Here is a 19,315-nt window from a genome sequence, read left to right on the forward strand (position 1 = left end):
GCTCAGGCTCTACTGGAGAAGTGGAGGAGTGGGAGGAATTCCTGGGGTGGGCAGGGTGTAGCCAGAGGGCAGGTTTGTGGGGGGCTGCAGGTGGGAGGGGCCAGCAGCAGAATGTAGGCGGGGTTGGAAAGCAGAGGTGGGAAAATGGGATGGTGAGTAGTGGGAAAGAGTTGAGGAAGAGTGTTGAGGAGGAGGAAGGTGGAGTGTGTGTGCATGCTAGGGTGGGCATGTATATTTGTGTGTGTGAGTGTGTGTATATGTGAGCAATGTGGGGGGTGTGTGTGTGTGTGTGAATGAAACAATTAGTCTCTTTTGTCTGCTCAAGGGTGTGAACAGTGAAGGTGTGGGGTCCCCATGCATACAAATATCACAGTGCCAGGAAATCTCACACACACTCACACACACACACACATGCACGCACACACACACACCCTGAAGCTGACATCACTAAAGGTCAGTTGGGCCGTTGGGAATCCCTCTGCCTCAGGCCTGGGCAGTCCCAACACCAATATAAAGGCAGGGGAAGCGGGAGGCACCTCGCGGGGATCACACAGAAGGCTGCTGCAGGCCACAGGCCGGAAGTCTTGTCTGGAAGTCCTTCTGGTCTAACTGAAGTGAAGCCAGGAAGTGCCTCTGCCCCACCTTCCTGCAGCTGGCATGCCCCAAGGGCTTGGTCTGAGGTGACCATCTGACTGGCTCAGCGGGCAGGCCTAGGGGTGGCTGGAAGGCGAAGGGGACAGCAGGGGTGGCATCTGTCTTTTCAAAGGCCGCTCGGCCTGCCCTCTAGTCTGGAGAGACGCGCTTGGGCAAAGGCTCAGTGGGATTGACTTCTCTTAATGTTCTGCCCAGAATCTGTGAGGCCAGCAAGCATGGCTGGGGTGAGATTCATGTTTCCAGGAACCACTGGACCATGCATTCTCGAGGGGCAGGAATTCCCCGAGCCTCTTGGCACTGTCAGCTCCTTGTGACAAGTGTGGCTCCTTGGGCGAGTGTGGCTTGTGTGACTGAGGCGTCCAAGAAGGGAGGCCAGCAGGAGCTGTCTCCCTCTGGTGTTCTCTGCTACCCCTCTTGGGCTGGTTTTAAAGCTGTGGGAAATTGGCAGTGGCTTCAGGTCAGAGAGATGGTGAGAGCTGGAGGCTGGGGAGGAGGGTTTGAGGGCAAATACGAGTGCACACACAGACATGCATAGAGAGTGTGCAATTGTGTAGCCAGGCATCCCTGCCCCTGAATACAGGCTCCCACCTGGGAGGTGCGCTCACAGACAAGCACAGGTGCGCTCAGTCACGGCCAGGGGGCTGCAGGTGTGTACACAAGGCCAGGGGCCTGCTGACACCCGCCTGCCCACTTCCTCCACAGGGACAAATGCCATAAGTGAGCAGGAATGTGCTCTGGGGGTTGGGGAGGCACAGGCTGGGGCCTCTGAGCTCCAGATGCCTATTGGAGTGGGGCGGGGGCCAGAAGTGGGGCCATGTTTATACATGGAAAGGAGATGTGGGGCAGTAGCCAGGGAAACCAGCTAGGCCAGGCCCACCCTGGGGTCAGAGTACGCAAGAACTGAGCTGATCTTTCAAGGAAGAATTGGACTGAGGTGGGGGGCAAGGGAGAGGGGCGGGAGGCTGTAAGGAAACGCCTTCTGGGTTTCAGAAGTCTGGGGAGGAGAGCCTGGGGCTGAACTCCTGGACTAGAACATTTTTTTTCCCCTCCACAATCTTTTCCTCCTTAATCTTTCTGCTCTGGCCTCAAGAATAGGGATATTCTTGGCCCCTCCTTCAGGAAGTCTTCCCTGACTGACCCCATTTCAGGTGGCCAGAACTGCTGTTTCCCCCCAGCTGTCAGAGTCCACCTGCACGGGGCCTGCGGGAATCTCGGGGCGCGCTGCTCTCCAGTCTGGACGGTTCCGGCTGGGAGAGAAAGCCGGGCCTGGGAGGGGTGGGCGGTGCCGAGGGCGGGAGCACAGCCAGGGGACGGGCCTCGCGGCTGCAGAGGTGGCCTGGGCTAGCGGATAAAAGCAGCCGGGCTCCCTGAGGCCAGCGAGTTCGGCTCCCTCCTGGCCGCTGCTAGGTCCAGCCACTGCCCACAGCCATGTCCATCCGCCTGAGCAACCAAGTCTTCAGCTCGAGCTCCGCAGCCTTCCCGGGCCGCGGCGCCCACCTGCGCCTGAGCTCCGCGCGCCCCGCCACCTTCAGCAGCAGCAGCCTCTACGGCTCGGGCGCCCCTCGGCCGCTGGGGGCCCCGCGCCCCTCCCTCCGGAGCCCCGCGGGCGCGGGCATCCAGGCGGTGACCGTCAACCAGAACCTGCTGGTCCCCCTGCGCGTGGACATCGACCCCGACTTCCAGCGGGTGCGCCAGGAGGAGCACGATCAGATCAGGACCCTCAACGACAAGTTCGCCTCCTTCATCGACAAGGTGAGGCCGCCCGGGCCACCTCCCCGCACAGGGGCCACCCCAGCGCCGCTGCATGTGGGCTGGGGGGGCCTGTAACACTTTCCCTGTGTCTATGAGTGGGGTTCTTGGGCCTGTCTGTCCCGCTTAGCAGGTGGGTCCAGAGGCCAGGGCAGGAGTTCTGCCTCCCAGGCTCCTTTCTCTGAGAGGGGTTGTGCAGAGCCAGCGATGAGGTAGGGGTGGCATGCCCCTGCCAGCTGAGGAGAACCCCTCTTTCCCTCGTCCTTCCTGTGCTGAGGCAGATGCCGGCAATGAAAGGCTGGAGAGAGGAAGGCTCCCAGCCACACCCGCCCAGCCTGCCAGCTTCCCTTTGGTGGTGGGAAATGAAGTTACACCTGCCCTTGTGGCTAACCCATTTGGGGGGTGCTGGGGGACATTGGAGGTCCTGGGGAGCCCAAACACCATTTGTGAGGTGTTTTCCTCTGCTACACGTGGGTCCCTTGGGGGTGGGAGACTTGGGAGGGAGGGGGAAGACTTGATAAGTGGGTCTAGGAGGGGCAGGAGCAAGGTGGGGCTGGCCCCAGGGACCAGGGGCTGGCCCGGCTGGGCCCCTCTGGCCGGGGCTTCCTCCTAGCAGAGGCCAGCCAGGTCCCTCTGCAACAGGGTGGTCCCCAGGAAAGGGGGAGGTTCCCTGCCCCACCCAAGGGAGGGTGGAGCTGAGCAGGAAGAGGAGAAGCAGAAGAAGAGACTGAGGAAGGAAGCAGGATGGAGCAAGGAGACCTGGGGGAGGCGCATGGAGCCTAGAGACACGTGAAGAAACTGCGCTTGTCTTTTGGTCGTGGACAGGGTGACACAGATGTGGGTGAGACCCGTGGGGAGGTGACCATGGCAGCTTTTGTCTTGATGTTGATTTTGCTCTTTTCCTTCCGGGCTTGTTTGGTTGTTTCTGACTCTTTTCTGTGGGTCCCCACTGGAAGATGCTTTAGACTTGTGGCAGGCTTTGGGGCCTTGCTCTGGGCCGATCCCATATGGATGGAGTTTTACCCACGAGGGGACGGGTAACTTTGGGTGCTTCACTTAGAAACTAGACTCTTTGCCTTACCTGTATTGTTTCCTAGTTTTATTAAAGTTCCTTCCCATTAAAGTCTCCTATGTTTTGTGTTGATGCGGCGGATGGCAGAACCCACTTAGAATAGACAGGTTTGCGGGGTTTGGGCTGCCCCTCTCCCTGTCCTATAACACCTCCTCTGCTGCCTTTGCCTACCTGTCTGCTTTCTTGTCCCCGTGTCCCCTCTTCAATCCTGTAGACCACACATCCTCCAACTTCTGCTAAGGCTACCCAGGCCCCCGGGGCCAGTGCCTCCCTTGCGGTTGAGCTGCTCCGTCTCGCTGCCTGCTGGCTGTCCCTTTGAGTTAGGTGCATACTCGGTCTCGTTTCACACGATTTGATTGTGGCACCTTATCCCGAGGCCTTCTTGGAGGCAAGGGGAAGGGAAGAGAGGACACTGAGAGAGCAAGGGCAGAGGTCCCAGCTTGACAGGCAGGGGCTGAGTCAGGCCCAGTACAGACTGGGAAGGGCAAGTCTTCAGAGAGGGAGGGTAAGTGGTCACTTGTGTGTGACAAGGAGCAGAGGAGGTAGGAGGCCCTAAATCACAAACCCCAGGATATGTCGATGAACCAGGCAGATCTGACCCCTGGATCACAGTCTAAGACACTTGAGACATGGTCCTGGAGGAAAGGCTTCATGGTGGGCTTCCTGGAGGAGAGGGCCAAGGGCTGGCGGCCCAGATTGGTGGGACAGTTGGTGGGCGCATGGGCTGCTGGGCAGCTGGAGACCCTCCTAACCCTGCTGTGGGGGGGCATGGTCTCGTGAGTTTCCACTTACGTTCTCCTTCTAGGTGCGGTTTTTGGAGCAGCAGAACAAGCTGCTGGAGACCAAGTGGGCCCTGCTGCAGGAGCAGAGATCGGCCAAGAGCAGCAACCTCCCAGGCATCTTTGAGGCTCAGATTGCTGGCCTGCGGAGGCAGCTGGAGAAACTGCAGGTGGATGGGGGCCACCTGGAGGTGGAGCTGCGGAGCGTGCAGGAGGTGGTGGAAGACTTCAAGAGCAAGTATGGTCCCCCAGCGCAAGCTTGGCCACCCCTGCCCGGCTAGTGTGTCCTCTATTAGCCGGCCCTCTGCAAGGCCCCTCTGGGCCTGGGTCAGAGGTTCAGCTGTACAATGACTCCCTTAAGGGAAGGGCTTGACTAACACATTTCCTGCCCCTCCCAAATCCTCTTTGTCCTTGGGGGCTGTTTCCTTGTCTCTCTGTTTGATTCTCCTGAAAAATCCAGTGAGATATCTCCTCCTAGCCCTGACCTGCATGGTTCACTTTGGGTGCCAGACCATTTTCCCCAGAGAGGAGAGGGCAGCAGGTGCCCTATAACAGGTGTATTCCAGAATTTGTACGACCCTCACAGATTATACTAGAGCCACTCCATTTTTTCCAGGTGAAGAATTAGAGGCCAGAGGGATTCAGGAACTTTAATGAGATGACAAAGCAGATCACAGGGACAGCTGGGACTTGACCCTGGGGTCCCGAACTTCCAGGAGGAGACATGGAAAGAAGCAGGAGGGCAGATGACCCTTGGGGGCCATGGGAGGGGGGCTGTGGAGGCTGGGGTGTGTGGGTATGGCCAGGACAGACCAGAAGGGAGGCTGTGAGTTGGGGCAGGGCGTGTGGGAGTCTAGGAGGAAGGGTAGGGCTCTGCTTGGCCTTTGAGGTGCCTGCACTCTCTTTTTTCATTGAATAGAAACCCAAGCCTGAGGGTGGTTGGGCGGCTCCTCCTCACCCCAAACCTACCCAAGGGCACTGGGGGAAATGAGTGCTGTGCTGGCCTGGGGGTGCATGAGTAAGCCAGGTACTTCTGGCCCTGACTGGAGGCAGAACAAACAAAGGCCTCTGTGGAAGGTTCCCCCCTCCCTCCCATACTTCCCTAGGGCAACAGTCAACAGGATTAATCCCACAGCAGGTGGAACCAGACAGGTGCAGGGCAGAGAAGGCCTGGGCAACCTGGGAGCCCCTGTTGTCAGGAGTGTGTGTGTGTGGCATGAGCACTCCCTTACTCAAGAGGCCTCAGTTGCTTCTCCAGGGCGTGGCTGATGGAGACACTGGCAGGGGCCAGGAGGGGCGCTGGCATCAGCTGTCCAGCAAGTTCCCCTTGGTGCAGTCTCTGGACTAGTGCCCAAGGTGAGGCGGGCATGGAGGTATTTCCTTCACTCTTCCAGAAGACCCCAGGGAGTAGGGCTTTGGGAGTCCAGCCTCCTGGAAAGGCTCTGCCTCTCCAAGCATCCTGTACCCCCTGCAAAGGTGTCCCACTGCAACTCAGCAGTTCTTGGGTACCGCCGAGTTCCTATTCAGACACCTTTTCTGATTTTCCCAAAGAGGGGCAAGATGTAAGAATTATAGGAAAAAAAAAAAAAGAGTGGCAGCTGGGGCCGGACACTTGCTTTGCTGTGTCCAGCTTGCCGATGTCTTCCCACGACTGGGCAGCTGGTTCCTTGGGAGAGAGGATGGTGGAGGGTGGGGCTGTGGGATTAGGCTTGGGGCTAGTTCTTCTAGGACTTTCTGTACCCCTTCCTGAGCCCATGAGGTCTCTTTGCTTCACCCTCAGGAGGTGGGACGAGGTTGAAGTCAGGCACAGACTCGGGTCTGGCTGGGGTGACCCTCTCCCTGCCCTGTAACAGCTCCATTGCCAGGCTGCAAGTCTGGGCTTTGCCACTGAGCTGCTTAGCGACTGAGCAGAGCCCTCGGCCTCTCTGTGCCTCCCCTCCAGCCCTGGTGATCACAGCACCATTGCTGTAGGCCTGTTCTGAGTTTTATTGGGTTAAAGCATGGGGAGCGCACACCAGGGCAGCCCCATGTGAAAAGGCCATGTGCATGGCTATCATTGTGTCTTTTCTTGCTCCCAGTGTGTGCAGCCTTTGTCTTTTAATTCACGTCTGCTCCCTGCCCCGCCGCCACCACCCCCCTCCCGCCCCCACGCCAAGATGCAAAGCCGTAAGAATAACCACACAGATGTCAGGGACATTTGCTTTCAGGGCTGACACCTGTCTGTTCAGGTGTGTCATTAAGGAGGGGTGAAGACCGGGTGGGCAGATTTTCACATCTGGACATGAGGGGGATGGAGGCAAAGCTGCATCGACGTGACCGTGTTCCCACTGCTGCTGCAGGTACGAAGAAGAAGTGAACCGTCGCACAGCAGCTGAGAATGAGTTTGTGGTGCTGAAGAAGGTGAGTGGGGCAGACAGGCTGGGGGGGCTGTTTGTAAACACGTGGGAAAGGAGACCACACGGACCTCTCCCCTGAGCAGCCCGTCAGGACCTGTGGCTGAGGTCTGGCCTAGGAACTATAAGAGGGGAGGGGTGGGTTGAAGGAGAGATCTGGAAGCCTTGCCTGTATAGCACAGTGTGTCTCGTGTACGTGCGTGTGTGTGTGTGCTTGCACATGCGTGCGTGTGTGTGTGTACTTGTACGGGTATCTTTGCGTTTGATGAGTCACTAGACTTGTGTCTGGGCTTGGGGGCTTAGACTTAAGACCAAAGGATGGAGGTTAAAAGGGCAGATTTTAACCCCGAACACAGAAGCGCTCATCATGGCGAGACCATTTCATCCCAGAAAGGGGGCACCCGAAGTGCTTGATGAATGAACAGGCCGGGAGGCCTTGAGGCAGAATGAGTTCCCTGTCCCTGGAGCAAGTCGAGGTTGGAAGGTCTTCGGTATCTCTTAGAGGGACGGGACTGAAGATTCTGATTCAAGGCGCGCTCACCGAGCAGCTCAGCCTTCCAAGCCCACCACAGAGTGCGCTGCCCTGGAGGGAGGCCCCGGCAGCTCCGGAGACGGCAGACATGGGCCCTGCCGTAGGAATGCAGTGCAGGGGAGAGTGGCCATCTGGGGCTGGGCGCCCACAGTGGGAGCGGGACCTACCTGCCCAGGACGGCCTGTGTTAAACAGGCTTGGATTTGCCACCTCCGGGATGGCCTCCTGGAGTCTGCATGGGGTTTACTCTTATTTGACTGATGAGAAGTTGAGGCCCGCAGAGTTGGAGGATTTGTTCAAGGTCCCATAGCCACTCAGCGATGTGTGCATCCACGCGTGAGAGCCGCTAGGTACTGGCCAGGTACTCAGTTTGGGGTCTTGGGCTGCTCTGGGCTACTGGTGCTGGGAAGGCACCTCGGGTCCCGGGCCGTGTGGAGACCGCTATCATGCAGCCAGGGAGGGCGCTTAGGAAAACTTCCCGCCATGCATGTCAGGCTCCTGGAGAAGCCATGGTCTCAGCAGGGCCAGCGCGACCTGATGCTGTGCTTGGGCGGTGCTGGCTCGCTCTAGCCCCACTAGGTGTTCTGCATCCTAAGGACATGGCGCCCCTCTACCTTTCTTACCAGGACGTGGACGCCGCCTACATGAGCAAGGTGGATCTGGAGGCCAAGGTGGACGCCATGAACGACGAGATCAACTTCCTGAAGACCCTCTATGAGACGGTCAGGGTCTGGGCGTGGGAGGCATGTCATGTCCTGCAGTTCCTGGCCAGGGGCCCTCTGGTCTGCCCCTGCCTCTGGGTCCAGTTGGAGGGTGTGGGCATGCATCCTGCTCTTTATTCTCTCCGGGCACAGGAATCCATGAGGGGCAAAAGGCTCAGACCAGGCCTCTGTTCGCCTTTGTCTAATCTCTGCCTGAGCGTTCAGCCTGTGCCAGCCCCTTCCGTGAATTCCCACACATTTTAATTTTAGGGGCTGGATCCTTGAGGCGAACTTCCAGCAACTCCAACCTCAGTGCGGGTCTTCATATGACGGGCACACTTGACATACACGCATGCAGATGTAAACATGCACGGATATAGACTTCCTTTCTTCATGTGAAGGAAGTACACAGTCATTGTTAAAAATCCAGAAAACTAAGTGAAGCGTGAAATTGAAATAGACCCCCTGTCCTGATTTTTATTATCTTGAAATCTGCCTTTTCAGACGTACCCTGTGTATATAACAGAGCTATAGAAATGTACTGTAATCACAATCCCCTTTTCAGGTGACAGGATGCCACAGACACATTTCCCTGTCCATAAGTGCAGCCCTTACCGGCAGTTTGAAAGGCTGCTGAGGGGAAAGGAGGGCTTGTGTTGCGGGGGAGGGGTGTGTGTGTGAGGGGGTGGGTGGGGAGGGTGGGGGGGGGATGGGTGGTGGCCATCAAAGCTCCCCACAGCTGTTGCTTTACCTCCCTCCCCAGCAGGCTCTTTGATGTGGAGATTGCTAATGGGCTCTTCGGGTTACAGGAGCAGGCAGGTCTGCTAAGCAGCTGCCCCCAGTGCTGGTGACCCAGGCTGGCTCTGGCCCTGTCTTCCTTTTTTTGTTGGTTGTGTGTGGGGAACTCCAGGTGAGCATGGGGCCAGGCCTCGATCACGCCCCAAGACCCCACCTTCTGTCTGGTCCCCACAGGAGTTGGCAGAGCTGCAATCCCAAATCTCGGACACGTCCGTGGTGCTGTCCATGGACAACAACCGCTCCCTGGACCTGGACGGCATCATCGCCGAGGTCAAGGCCCATTACGAGGACATTGCCAATCGCAGCCGGGCCGAGGCGGAGTCCTGGTACCAGACCAAGGTGTGTGGCCACTGGGAGCACAGTTCCTTCTCTTGGTGGGAACTTGGCGGCATGGAAGCTTTCTTTACTCCTCAGCCTGTCTCAAGCCTTTAAGGCCTGGGCCCCACTGGCAGGCAGCAGCATTAATCTGTGGTGCTATCCAGCGCCCAGAAAGAAGAGGATGCAAAGGCCACGTCCCTGACCTGAGGAAGATCCTGGTCTTGTGGGGCGCGGGGCAGAGGACGTGGACACGGATTAATAGTTACAGTAGCTACAGTTTGGCAGGTGCTCATAAGACTAGGGGCTGTTTCAGACGTTTTACCTGCACTGACTCATTTAACCCATAGAACAGCCCGATTAGGTAGACACTGTTATTATCCCATTTTACAGATGAGGAAATAAGGTACAGAGAGGTTCAGTAATTTTCCTAACTCCACACAGCTATAGATGGAAGAGCAGGGCCTGGATTGTGGGCCCTAGGACTAGTCAGGGAGGTTGAATCATTACATGTGTGCATGGAATCAGGGCAGCTGACTGGGGGTGGGGGAGGGGTACTGGGGTCAAATAGCTCTCTGGGGAGGGAACCTGAGGCAGCATTTAAAAATAGCCTGCAAGGATGCCTCCTGGAGAGAGGGAGTTGTGAGAACTGGGGGTGGGGGGTGGGGTCGCTGACCTGGAGAGCTGAGTTCAGGCTCTTGGTCTTGCATTCACTTGCTGTGTGATCCTTGGTGCCTTCCACCAACTGGGTGTGAGGTGGATGGTGCTGGCGAGGGGTGTTTAACGAGTGAGGATCTCAGACTTGGGACATGATGGGGATGGGGAGTCGCACATCAGTGGTGCTGGGCCCCAGGGGGCCATCCCTGTGCTCCCCATCTGGGCTTGGAGGAAGCTGGGCACACCCCGCCCACTGCTCAATAGCCTGATGTTCTGGCGCAGGGCAATGATGCCGGGGTCGGCAGGCCCTTCCCTGGGAAGAGCAGACAGGAGGCTGGTTGCTCAGAACCTTGGGCCTTTCTTGGCCAGGGAGAGGGAGCGGCCACTGTCGCTGCCCACCCCCTGCCATGTTTCTCCATGTGATCCTTCCAGTTTGAGAATCTCCAGGCCCAGGCAGGCAAGCACGGGGAGGACCTCAAGAATACCCTCCACGAGATTTCGGAGATGAACCGGGCCATCCAGAGACTGCAGGCTGATATCGACAACATCAAGAACCAGGTGGGGACAGACCCTCCGCCTCGCTCCGCCTGGCTCCTTGGGCCTGTGACGGGCAGCCTCTGAGGCCAGCTCAGGATGAGGAACAGGAGCTGATCGGCTCGAGTCTCAGGCCTACTTCTCTAGACAGAATGTTTTTGATCAGGCCCTGGTTCAGGCCGGAGGGAGGAGGCAAGTCTTAGCTGGGCTGGCCTGTCAATGAAGAACTACCATCCAGCACCAGATTGGTACTGATTAGCAATAGGTGCTCCAGGCACCTGCTCTGGATGCTTTAGGCTGGACCTGGGAGCTTATGGTCTGTGGGGCATGAGGCACGGAAGCAGCAAGAGCCCCTGCTGTGGCTCCCAAGGCTCTGTCCCCTCCCCTGACCTCGCTTTGCTACACACCCTCCCTCCTGAGCTCTGGCCACACCGGCAGGCCTTCCAGGTCTTGTCTGCTAAGCACGTTCACGCTTCAGGGCCTTTGCACTTGGTCTTCCCTGCGCCTGGAATGTGGTTCACCCAGCTCTGCCCATGGCTGTCCCTTTCTCATTCCTGGGATTTAGGGCAAAAGGCCCCGTCTCAGAGATGGCTGCTCTACCAGTCTGTCGGAAGTGCTGAAAGCACCTGTCGTTAGCTGAAGTTTTGTCTTATTAAGTAAGGTGATGACTGTCCCCCACCTCTGTGGAATATTAAAAATGCATGGTGAGCAGGGCCCCTCTGTCTGCCTCACTCTCCTCTGTTCTTGGCGCCTGGCACGTGGCTGGGGCACAGGTGTCAGACGGGCTGCTGGGAGGGTGTGCGTGAAGCGGGGTGGGGTGCTGCTGAGGAGGGATCTCCAAGCCCTGGCCGAGGCACAGGGTTGGATGGAGCAGCTAAGCCTGAGCAGGTGTTTGTCTTGGGGTGCAGGGAAGGTGACACGCATAGCAGCTTCAGGGCGATAATTTCCAGATGAGCTGGGGGATGGGATGTGGGGGTGATTTATCCAGTGGTGTCCTTCCCTGGGATCCCTGCAGGCCTGTTTGTACCAGGGCCTGTTTGTACCAGGCCTCCTGGCACAGAGGCAGGGCCGTGAGTCACCCGTGAAGTGAGCCAGCTTCCAGGCGGGGAGGGGAAAGTGATGAATGGCAGTTTCCTAAATATGCAGCTTCTGCCACCTCCAGTTTTCTCCTATAGCAGGATGGAGCAAGACCCCAGAGTTAGGGTATCTACCACCCCTGCCACTGGGGATGGCGGTGGGGGGATCCCTGGACAAGGGGCAGAGAGTATTAGAGGGAGGGCCGGATGGGGAGCAGCGGGCGTGAGCTGAAGGGGAGGGTGGGCAAGAAGAAAGGAGAGGAAGCATCCTGCAGTGGATGACGCAGCTTCTGGGCTGAACAAGAGGAGGCCTGGGACTAGATTGGCACCTGATTGTGGGGGGGATAAGCCACCCCCAGTGGAGGGAATGCTGAGACTGGACCTGAAATCATGCGTTTTGAGTCTGGAGGTTCCAAGCAGCATCTCTTTGCTCCACATGCCTCTGTTCTGGACCTGCTCCAAATTCAGTCTTATTTTTGAAGGTAGTTTTTGGTGCTTGTCAGCTGCCAGAAATTTGGGCACTCAAACTAGAACCTATGGCCTTGGGGAGCTCCTCTAGCTAAAGCTGAGGTCTGGGCACTTGTAAATCATAATAACCTTTATTAATAATGGTAATCATAACAGTACTTATTAAGTACTCACTATATTCTAGACTCTGTGCCAAGGACTTGTGCATTATTTTATTTAGTCCCTGCAATATTCCCATGGTTATTGCTATTTTAGAAAAGAGGAGACTTTGGCTTAGAGAGTTGATTCACCCAAGGTCACACAGCTAGAAAGCGGAAGAGCCAGGAAGAGCCAAGAGTCAGCATTGGGCATCAAAACCCATGTTTTTAACCCCTGGGATTCCTTGGCGCTTGGGGGAGTAGGCTGGTGCCTGTACAGCTACCACAGCAAGTTACTCAGGAGCCACTGCAGGATGGGGCAGCAGGAAAGGCAATGACTGGGGAGGCCCAGCCCCGGCTCACAGCCCCACTGCTGCCCACAGCGAGCCAAGCTGGAAGCTGCCATTGCCGAGGCCGAGGAGCACGGGGATCTGACACTGAAGGATGCTCGCGCCAAGCAGGAAGAGCTGGAGGCCGCCCTGCAGCGGGCCAAGCAGGATATGGCGCGGCAGCTGCGCGAGTACCAGGAGCTCATGAACACCAAGCTGGCCCTGGACATCGAGATCGCCACCTACCGCAAGCTGCTGGAGGGCGAGGAGAGCCGGTGAGGACAGGGCAGCTGGGAAGGGGATCCTTCCCAGGTTCGCCCTTGGGCCTAGGCCTCCATAGTCATTCACTGACAAGTGCTTTCTGTGTACCCTATTTTGCAGGGCATTGGGGGTGGGACATGCAGGGAGGGTTTCACTGATGCTTCTTCCTTGAAGAGATGACCTTTTAGAAGGAAAGACCATGTGGTGTAAAGTTCAGGTATTAAGAGTCCCTTGGTGTGTGTGGTCATCAGCGGAGTCATCTAACTTGATCCTCAGAACACATTCAGGTGAACCAGTCGGGTAGTACAGATTCCCTAATCTGCAGAGGAAAATTTGTGGGTCAGTTTAATGGAGGGGGTGGGGCCAGTGTGCAGTCACTCTCTGCTGATCCTGGTCCAGCATCTTCCATGATGCCAGGCTACTTCTCACTACATAAAGTGCTAAGCTATGCGGGCTTGACTGTGGTGGAGGAGGTTAATTTCCCCCTGTCTCCAGAGATATTTGCTTACTCACCAGCCAGAGAGGAGGCTGGAAAGGGTGGGTAAGTCTTACAGGGAATTTTTCACAAAAGAAATATGTCTATGATGTTGGGCCTTCATTCTCAATTTGATGGGCTTGTCATTTGTTCAGTCAACAGACAGGGCTTTGGAGTTGCACCTTGGGGAAGTTTAGAATTTGGAGACAGTGAGAGGTAACAGCGTGAAAAAAGGCTTAGAAGGAGAATGCAAGACTTGGCTTGTTGGAGCCCAACACAGAATAGGTCATGCAAATTGGAAATTGGTAAGGCCTATTGATCCAGGAGACAAACATCTGTTCAGGTAGCTCAGAGATCTGTCCCTTGCATTTGCAAAATGCTGAGTTTACAAAGATCTGTTTTCTGAGTTTTTCCTCAAGGGGTTGGGGAGAGGGAACTCGGGATGAGTGGAGTGGAGGGGAAAGAATTGGAGAACAGGGAATCCTCAGGGCAGAGCCTGGATGTTGGGTTGCAGCAGCATGTGAATTGGTAAGAGAGGTAGGAGGGAGAGGAAGGTTCTCAGCTGCTGCAGTTGACCTGCCCCCTCCCTAGGTTGGCACTTAGTTTTTGTGCAAAAAGGGGTTGAACATCAAAGGCCTCTGGGATGAGAGAGCAGCTGATTTGGGGCACAGAGCAGCCCCAGAGCTCAGCTGGCCCAGCTGAGATATCTCTTTCTGCACCATCCTCCACCATGGACGGGTCCTGCTTTCTTGGGAACACACACACCGTGGGTCTCTTTTCTCACAGAAGTCAAAGCTGAGAGGCCTCTAGCGTGGGACCTGGCCCACCTCCTCCATGGACAGGATGAAGCGGAAGTTCAGGGTGGTGTCCCAAGCTCACAGCCATTAGAGACATTGCCTGAAAGCCCGATCTGTCCAGATTGCTATCATCAGGGCCCAGGTCCCGGTCCTCTCTCCATCCCTTAGATGCCCAGAGGTGGACACCTTTTTTCTTTTCCTTAGCCCCTCAACCCTTCCCAGGGACAGATGCAGGGTTTGTGGTTTGGAAGCTCATGCAATTTGGAGGGACTTTCCAAATTACAAAGTTACAAAAATAAAATTAGGCATAAAAGCAAATATTTATTTAGAATGAGAGTAGAAAAATATAAACCACAAGAGTCCTAGACATTCAGGAACCTTCCTTCTGAGTTCTTGAGGCATTGTGCCAGACATTCTTAGGTGGCACTGCTGCCCTATTGCAGCTTGGCTTCCCTCCCCACCCATGTCTGCAAGTGACTCCCTACACGTGCCAGAGGCTTATAAGGGGCCTGGAAGCTTCCTAGCATACCCATGTACTCTCCTTGGCCTCTGCTCTGCCCCCTTCCTGGGCTTGGGGCAACTGAGGCCAGCTGGGTTTTCCTTACTGCCTCCACCAAAGTGAGGTGTCCCCTCCTCCCTCAGAGTAAACTCATCCCCAAGGCCAAGGGCTTGGTGACAATGGGACTGTGAGTCACAAAACAAACACACCCAGATGTCTCAGATGGATTTTTAATTTCCAGTGCAAGACCTGTTTCAGTCCCACAGGCAGCTTAAAGCCACCCCACCTACCTACCCTCTCCCTTCTTATCCCAGCTGGAGCTAAATTCACTCAGTCAACAATTTGCTGATTATTTCAACACACATTAAGTAATAACTAGTGTCAGACCTGTGCTAGGGGCTGGAGGTACAGGGATCAATATGCTGCAGCCCGCTTTTGGCATTTTATGATCTCGTGAGGGGACGCACCTGACTACATAAATAATAAAAGCAGCTTCCGTGTTTGGAATCTTTGCATGCCTAGGGCTTTGGGTAAATTATGTTATTTAATCCTCACAAACAATCCCGTGAATTAGTCCTGAGTTAGGCGCCATTTATTGGAGAGGAAATGAATGCTCTGAGATAAAGCGCAGTCTTACAGGTAGGTAGGAGGGCCTAAGTGACCCCCACCCCCGCCCCTGGCTCATTTTGCTGAAGGAAGGCTGGAAGTGGGGGGCACAGAGGAAAGAACACTCATCCTGCTTGGGGGTGGGGTGCCAGGACTGCTTCCTCTAGCGAAGAGGAAAGAGCCGCCCTCACAGTTCTCTCCTCTGCCCTCCAGGTTGGCCGAAGATGGGATGGGAAAATTGAAACTCTGTAAGTCCTTGGCTGGGGCCCTTACCCTGCATGGCCCAGGCTAGGCGGGCTCTCTGGGATGGCACGTTGGCCTGAGGACCCTGCTTTGTGAGGGCCGGGAGCCTCCTTCCCTTCAACAGCTTCCAGCAGGCGCTTGGAGCGCCCATTCAGCCAGGCCCAGGTGGGGCCGGGCACCTGTGTGGCAGGCAGCCCCCACCACCGTCCCAGGCTCCCTTGGGGCAGAAGGCTGGAGGAGTGGCCCATGGGGGGAGGGGCAGCTGCAGCAAGAGGGTGGGGGTGGAGTGAAGGGATGGGGCTTCCGGTGGGGTGCCTCTGCTGATGGAGCGCTTCTCCCGTCTCTTCCAGCTGTGCAAACCACTAGTGGCGCTGGCAGCAGGCTCACCTTCGGAGGAACCATGGGCACTAATGCCCTGAGCTTCTTGAGTGGCGGGGGGCCTGCGACCCGCAAGACCCTTTCTTCCAAGACCACCTCTGTCACCAGCTGGAATGCCCACAGCTGAGCCCAGTTGAGGGAGACGCACACCCTCCTGCCACAGTCACGGGAGGAAGCTCTTCCCTCTCATGCCTGGCCCCAAGACGGCACGGCAACTCGAAAAATGATGTCAGAAGAGACCCCAATAAAGCAGCCTCTTTGAGGCCTGGGTGAGCTCCGTGCCCTGTGCCTGATATCCTGGCTTCATTCGGTGGGGTGGGGAACCGGGGGAGACTACTCTCCCCCTAAAAAGCTGGGTTTGCCCCCGGAACTGGGAAGCCTCTCATGCAGGAGACTGCGAGGGAAGGTTGGTGCTATGGGTGCTGCTCCAAGGAACTTGATTCTGATCCGGTGTGAGGCCCTGGCCGCCTCCCAGGGGCTGATTCCAGTCCCTCTCCCGAGAAAGCCAAGAAACACTCCAGGGAAGCTCTGGCTCTGCCAAGAAGTGAGCAAGGAGGCATCTCCTGCTGAGGGTGGGGGGGCTGTTTGTACACACACACCCCCCCCCTTGTGCTGCCAGAGCACATTCCTTGGTGGTGAGAGGCAGCAAACATTCAGCTGCCCCGGGCCTGGGTTTCGGGTGGACCAGCCAACTCAGACAGCTGCCCGCAGTCCTTCCTGGTGCCGGCTCTGTGAGCCGCGGGGCCTAGAAGGGGGTCTCTGAGTCTGGGATTCTGTGGGGGTGATGGGGGAGGAGGTCTCTGTTTGCTTGGAAGAGGGCTAGGGTGAGGGGGGCTCCGTGCCTGGGCGTTAGGGCTGAGGGAGGCCCTGCATCTGGATGGGGGTCAGGGAGGACATCTCTGTGTTAAGTCTGTGCTTGGTGGGGCCTCTGTGTGTCTGGGTCTCTGACCAGGGCCTGTCCGAGGGTGCCCCACGCTTGGGGTATCTATTCCTGATAGCAGCAGCAACCAGGGGAGAGGGGGGAGGTGTTTGTGTCTGGGATAGCAGGGGCTGGAGGCGGTGGCCGTGGTACCTCAGACAGCTGGCTTTTGGGAGAGGGGAGTCTGTGCTTGTTTCCCTGGCAAGGATTTTCCTGTGTCGAGGTGGGGGTGGGCCAGCGGAGTGGCCCCTGGTGTCCCAGCAGCTGCAAGTGAGGAAGCTGCCACTCAAGGTTTTGGGGGGCTGGGCCCTGTCCCTCTCTGGTAAGACTGTGCCGATGCCCTTCTCAGACCACTTCCAGCTCTGCTTCCTGCTGCTGTGAGGCACAGCTCTGGGGCTGTGGGCACCGTGTCCTGCACCCGGGCAAGGGAGCCTCAGAGACAGCTGAGAACAGTGCCTCTGCACACTTCCAAGAGAAGGTGCAAATAAGGGTGTCATGGGACTCACGTGCAGAGACCAAAAGGAAGATTCTCAGAGCACAGTTGTATAGGAATCGTGAGCTTTATTGGCAACATGAAGACCAAGCATGAGAAGAGACAGAGGTAGCCGGGCAGCTGAGCAAGAGCTGGCCCCTGGGAGGGGAAGCCGTGGTCACCAGGAGTCATGGGCTTAGAAGGCAGGAGAGGCCCCCCGGGGCCAACCCGTCCCTTGGCAGCCTGAGTCCCCAGAGTCAGGATGGAATCTTTGCCAAGGGCTGTAAGGAAACCATTGAGACACTTGGGGATGGGGCAGAGGTACCAGGCGTGTGGGCCAGCAGCCTGGTCCTCACTGCAAGAAATGAAGTGCCGAGCGAGGAGCTGAATGCAAGAGAGAAGGCCGCAGTGTGGGCCGGTGAAGCCCCTCCGTATCAAGTTCAGGAGTTTTCTGAGCTGGGGACCTGCCTCCATCTGCAGGGAGGTTGGCTGGCTGAAGGGCGTGTTTGCAAAGCAGGAGGCACTACGCAAATCTCACGGAGCGGACGCTGCCACAGCTCTGGACGGGCGCGCAGGGGGCGCACATGCCAGTGCTCACTGCCAGGTTCCCGCTGCAGGGCGCGCTGCAGACGCTGCCGGTCACCGGCCGGGAGCCGCACACGGAGAGGTCCCCGCAGACGACCCCGCCTCGGGAGCTGCTGACACCTGCGGTGGTGGAGGGGAGAGGGGTAGAACGGGCCTTAGTGCCTATGGGAGCTTGTCAGGGGCCCCTGCCTGCTGCCAGAGCCCCTTTCTCTTGCTCAGAGCCCTTCCCCCTCACGTTGACCCCCCCCACCCCTGCTGGCTCCCTCTCCTGCACCCCCAACTCCCTCACACTGGGCCTTTATCCTGCAGTCTAACCTTAGTATCTTTGGTATATGGTTAGCCTAGGCCCTCCCTATAGGTAGAAGTAGCTATTTATCATCATCTTTCAGTGCCACTCCCCTTCCTTCCTTTAAGTTCTTCAAGCTAAGGCCCTCATGGCTTTCTGTTTTTGTAAATAAAGGTTTACTGGCCCCAACAACCTTACTCATTAAGTATTTCTTATGGCTGTGGCTCCTTTCAGTTACAAGACAAAGCTGAGTAGTTCTGACAGATGCTGCTCACCCCAGGAGCCTGAAATATTTACTAGCTGCCCTTTCAGGAAAATGTTCTCTTGCCTGGAACCCCAAGTCTTTATTTCCAAAGTAACAACATAGACATGGATTACTTACAGACATTTACAGCAGCAACGCCCTCACACAGCCTTGTGGGGAGCAAAGAGACAATGATTAGTTACAGGGAGCAAAGCTTGTAAATTTCTTCTCCAAGAAATTTTAATGCAAGTTAGATGCAAATAGTGTGCAAACGTGCTCAACACAGTTTGGGGGAGATTAAAGAGACATCCTCCCACAGGTGTGGGCCTCACCTCTGCTCCTCGCCCTCCAGCAGGCGCCTGTAGGTGGCGATCTCGATGTCCAGGCCCAGCTTGGAGTTCATCACCTCCTGGTACTCCTTGAGCAGGCAGGCCATGTCCTGCTTGGCCTTCTGCAGGGCCTCCTCCAGGCCTGCCAGCTTGGAGCGGGCGTCAGCGAGGGCGGCCTCGCCCTGCTGCTCAGACTGGCTCACGGCGGCCTCCAGCTTGGAGTTCTGGGGAGAAGAGGGGATTATGGAAGGAGCAAGTGAGTTTAGTTTCCTGAGATCCTAGTCACTTCTATCCTGGAAGTTATTTCTCCAGTTAGCTTGCTACCATCCTAACTCACTTCCTCTAACACACACACACACACACACACACACACACACACACACACACACACACACACACACCCTATGCCCACTGAATCAGGAAAGTCACAGCAGGCTTCTTCACTCTTCTGTCACCTGTGAGACTGCACTTAACTGAATCTCTTGGAAGACTTTTCCAGAATCTAACCGAAATCCCTCTGCTGCAAGCTGACCCTAGCCTCTTCCTGCACCCAGGGTGGGCTCGCCGGTACCTGGCACTTGGCGTTCTCCACCTCGGCCGTCAGCCTCTGGATCATGCGGTTCAGCTCGTTGATCTCCTCCTTGGTGCGGCGCAGGGTCTCGCCGTGGCGGATCACGGTGGCCTTCATCTCCTCGCACTGAGGGGGCAGAGGCAGGGAGGCTCAGGGCACGTTACCCCTGTGAGCCCCACAGTTTGCCCACCTGCCTCCCATCTCCCTAGCTGGAGGCGGGCGCCCTCCAGAGACCCTCCTGCGGGGTTGGGGTCCCTGATGCCCACCTTGCTGCGGTACCAGCTCTCGGCCTCGGCCCGGCTGCGGCTGGCGATGTCGTCGTACTGAGCCTTGATCTCGGCGATGACGCAGTCCATGTTCAGGTCCCGGCTGTTGTCCATCTTGACGACCACCGAGGTGTCTGAGATGTGGGCGTGGAGAACGCGGATCTCCTGTGTGTGGGGGGGTGTGTTAAGAG

The 19,315-nt window shown here is 56.9% G+C and overlaps 2 protein-coding genes across 2 annotated transcripts in view; one reads left to right on the forward strand and one right to left on the reverse strand.

The window, feature by feature from the left end:
• Positions 1 to 2,082: 2,082 nt before the first annotated feature.
• KRT7 (keratin 7) lies at positions 2,083 to 15,579 on the forward strand (the record flags this gene model as incomplete). The annotated part of the gene is made up of 9 exons (XM_084256133.1): positions 2,083 to 2,406; positions 4,281 to 4,492; positions 6,594 to 6,654; positions 7,805 to 7,900; positions 8,852 to 9,016; positions 10,082 to 10,207; positions 12,248 to 12,468; positions 15,045 to 15,079; positions 15,425 to 15,579. 9 exons carry the CDS (start codon positions 2,083 to 2,085, stop codon positions 15,577 to 15,579), a joined length of 1,395 nt encoding a protein of 464 aa, XP_084112259.1.
• Positions 15,580 to 17,348: 1,769 nt separating this feature from the next.
• LOC311185668 (keratin, type II cuticular Hb1-like) overlaps positions 17,349 to 19,315 on the reverse strand; it is a gene marked incomplete at its 5' end in the record, with an annotated part of 29,264 nt that continues 27,297 nt past the window's right edge. The window contains 5 exons of the mRNA XM_084256373.1: positions 17,349 to 17,548; positions 18,097 to 18,128; positions 18,291 to 18,511; positions 18,859 to 18,984; positions 19,125 to 19,289. Coding sequence (XP_084112499.1) covers positions 17,367 to 17,548; positions 18,097 to 18,128; positions 18,291 to 18,511; positions 18,859 to 18,984; positions 19,125 to 19,289 — 726 coding nt within the window. The 3' untranslated portion in view covers positions 17,349 to 17,366. The remainder of the gene's footprint in view (positions 17,549 to 18,096; positions 18,129 to 18,290; positions 18,512 to 18,858; positions 18,985 to 19,124; positions 19,290 to 19,315) is intronic.

The sequence above is a fragment of the Talpa europaea genome (genome assembly GCF_964194135.1).
Source record: "Talpa europaea genome assembly, chromosome: 15".
Classification (NCBI taxonomy): domain Eukaryota; kingdom Metazoa; phylum Chordata; class Mammalia; order Eulipotyphla; family Talpidae; genus Talpa; species Talpa europaea.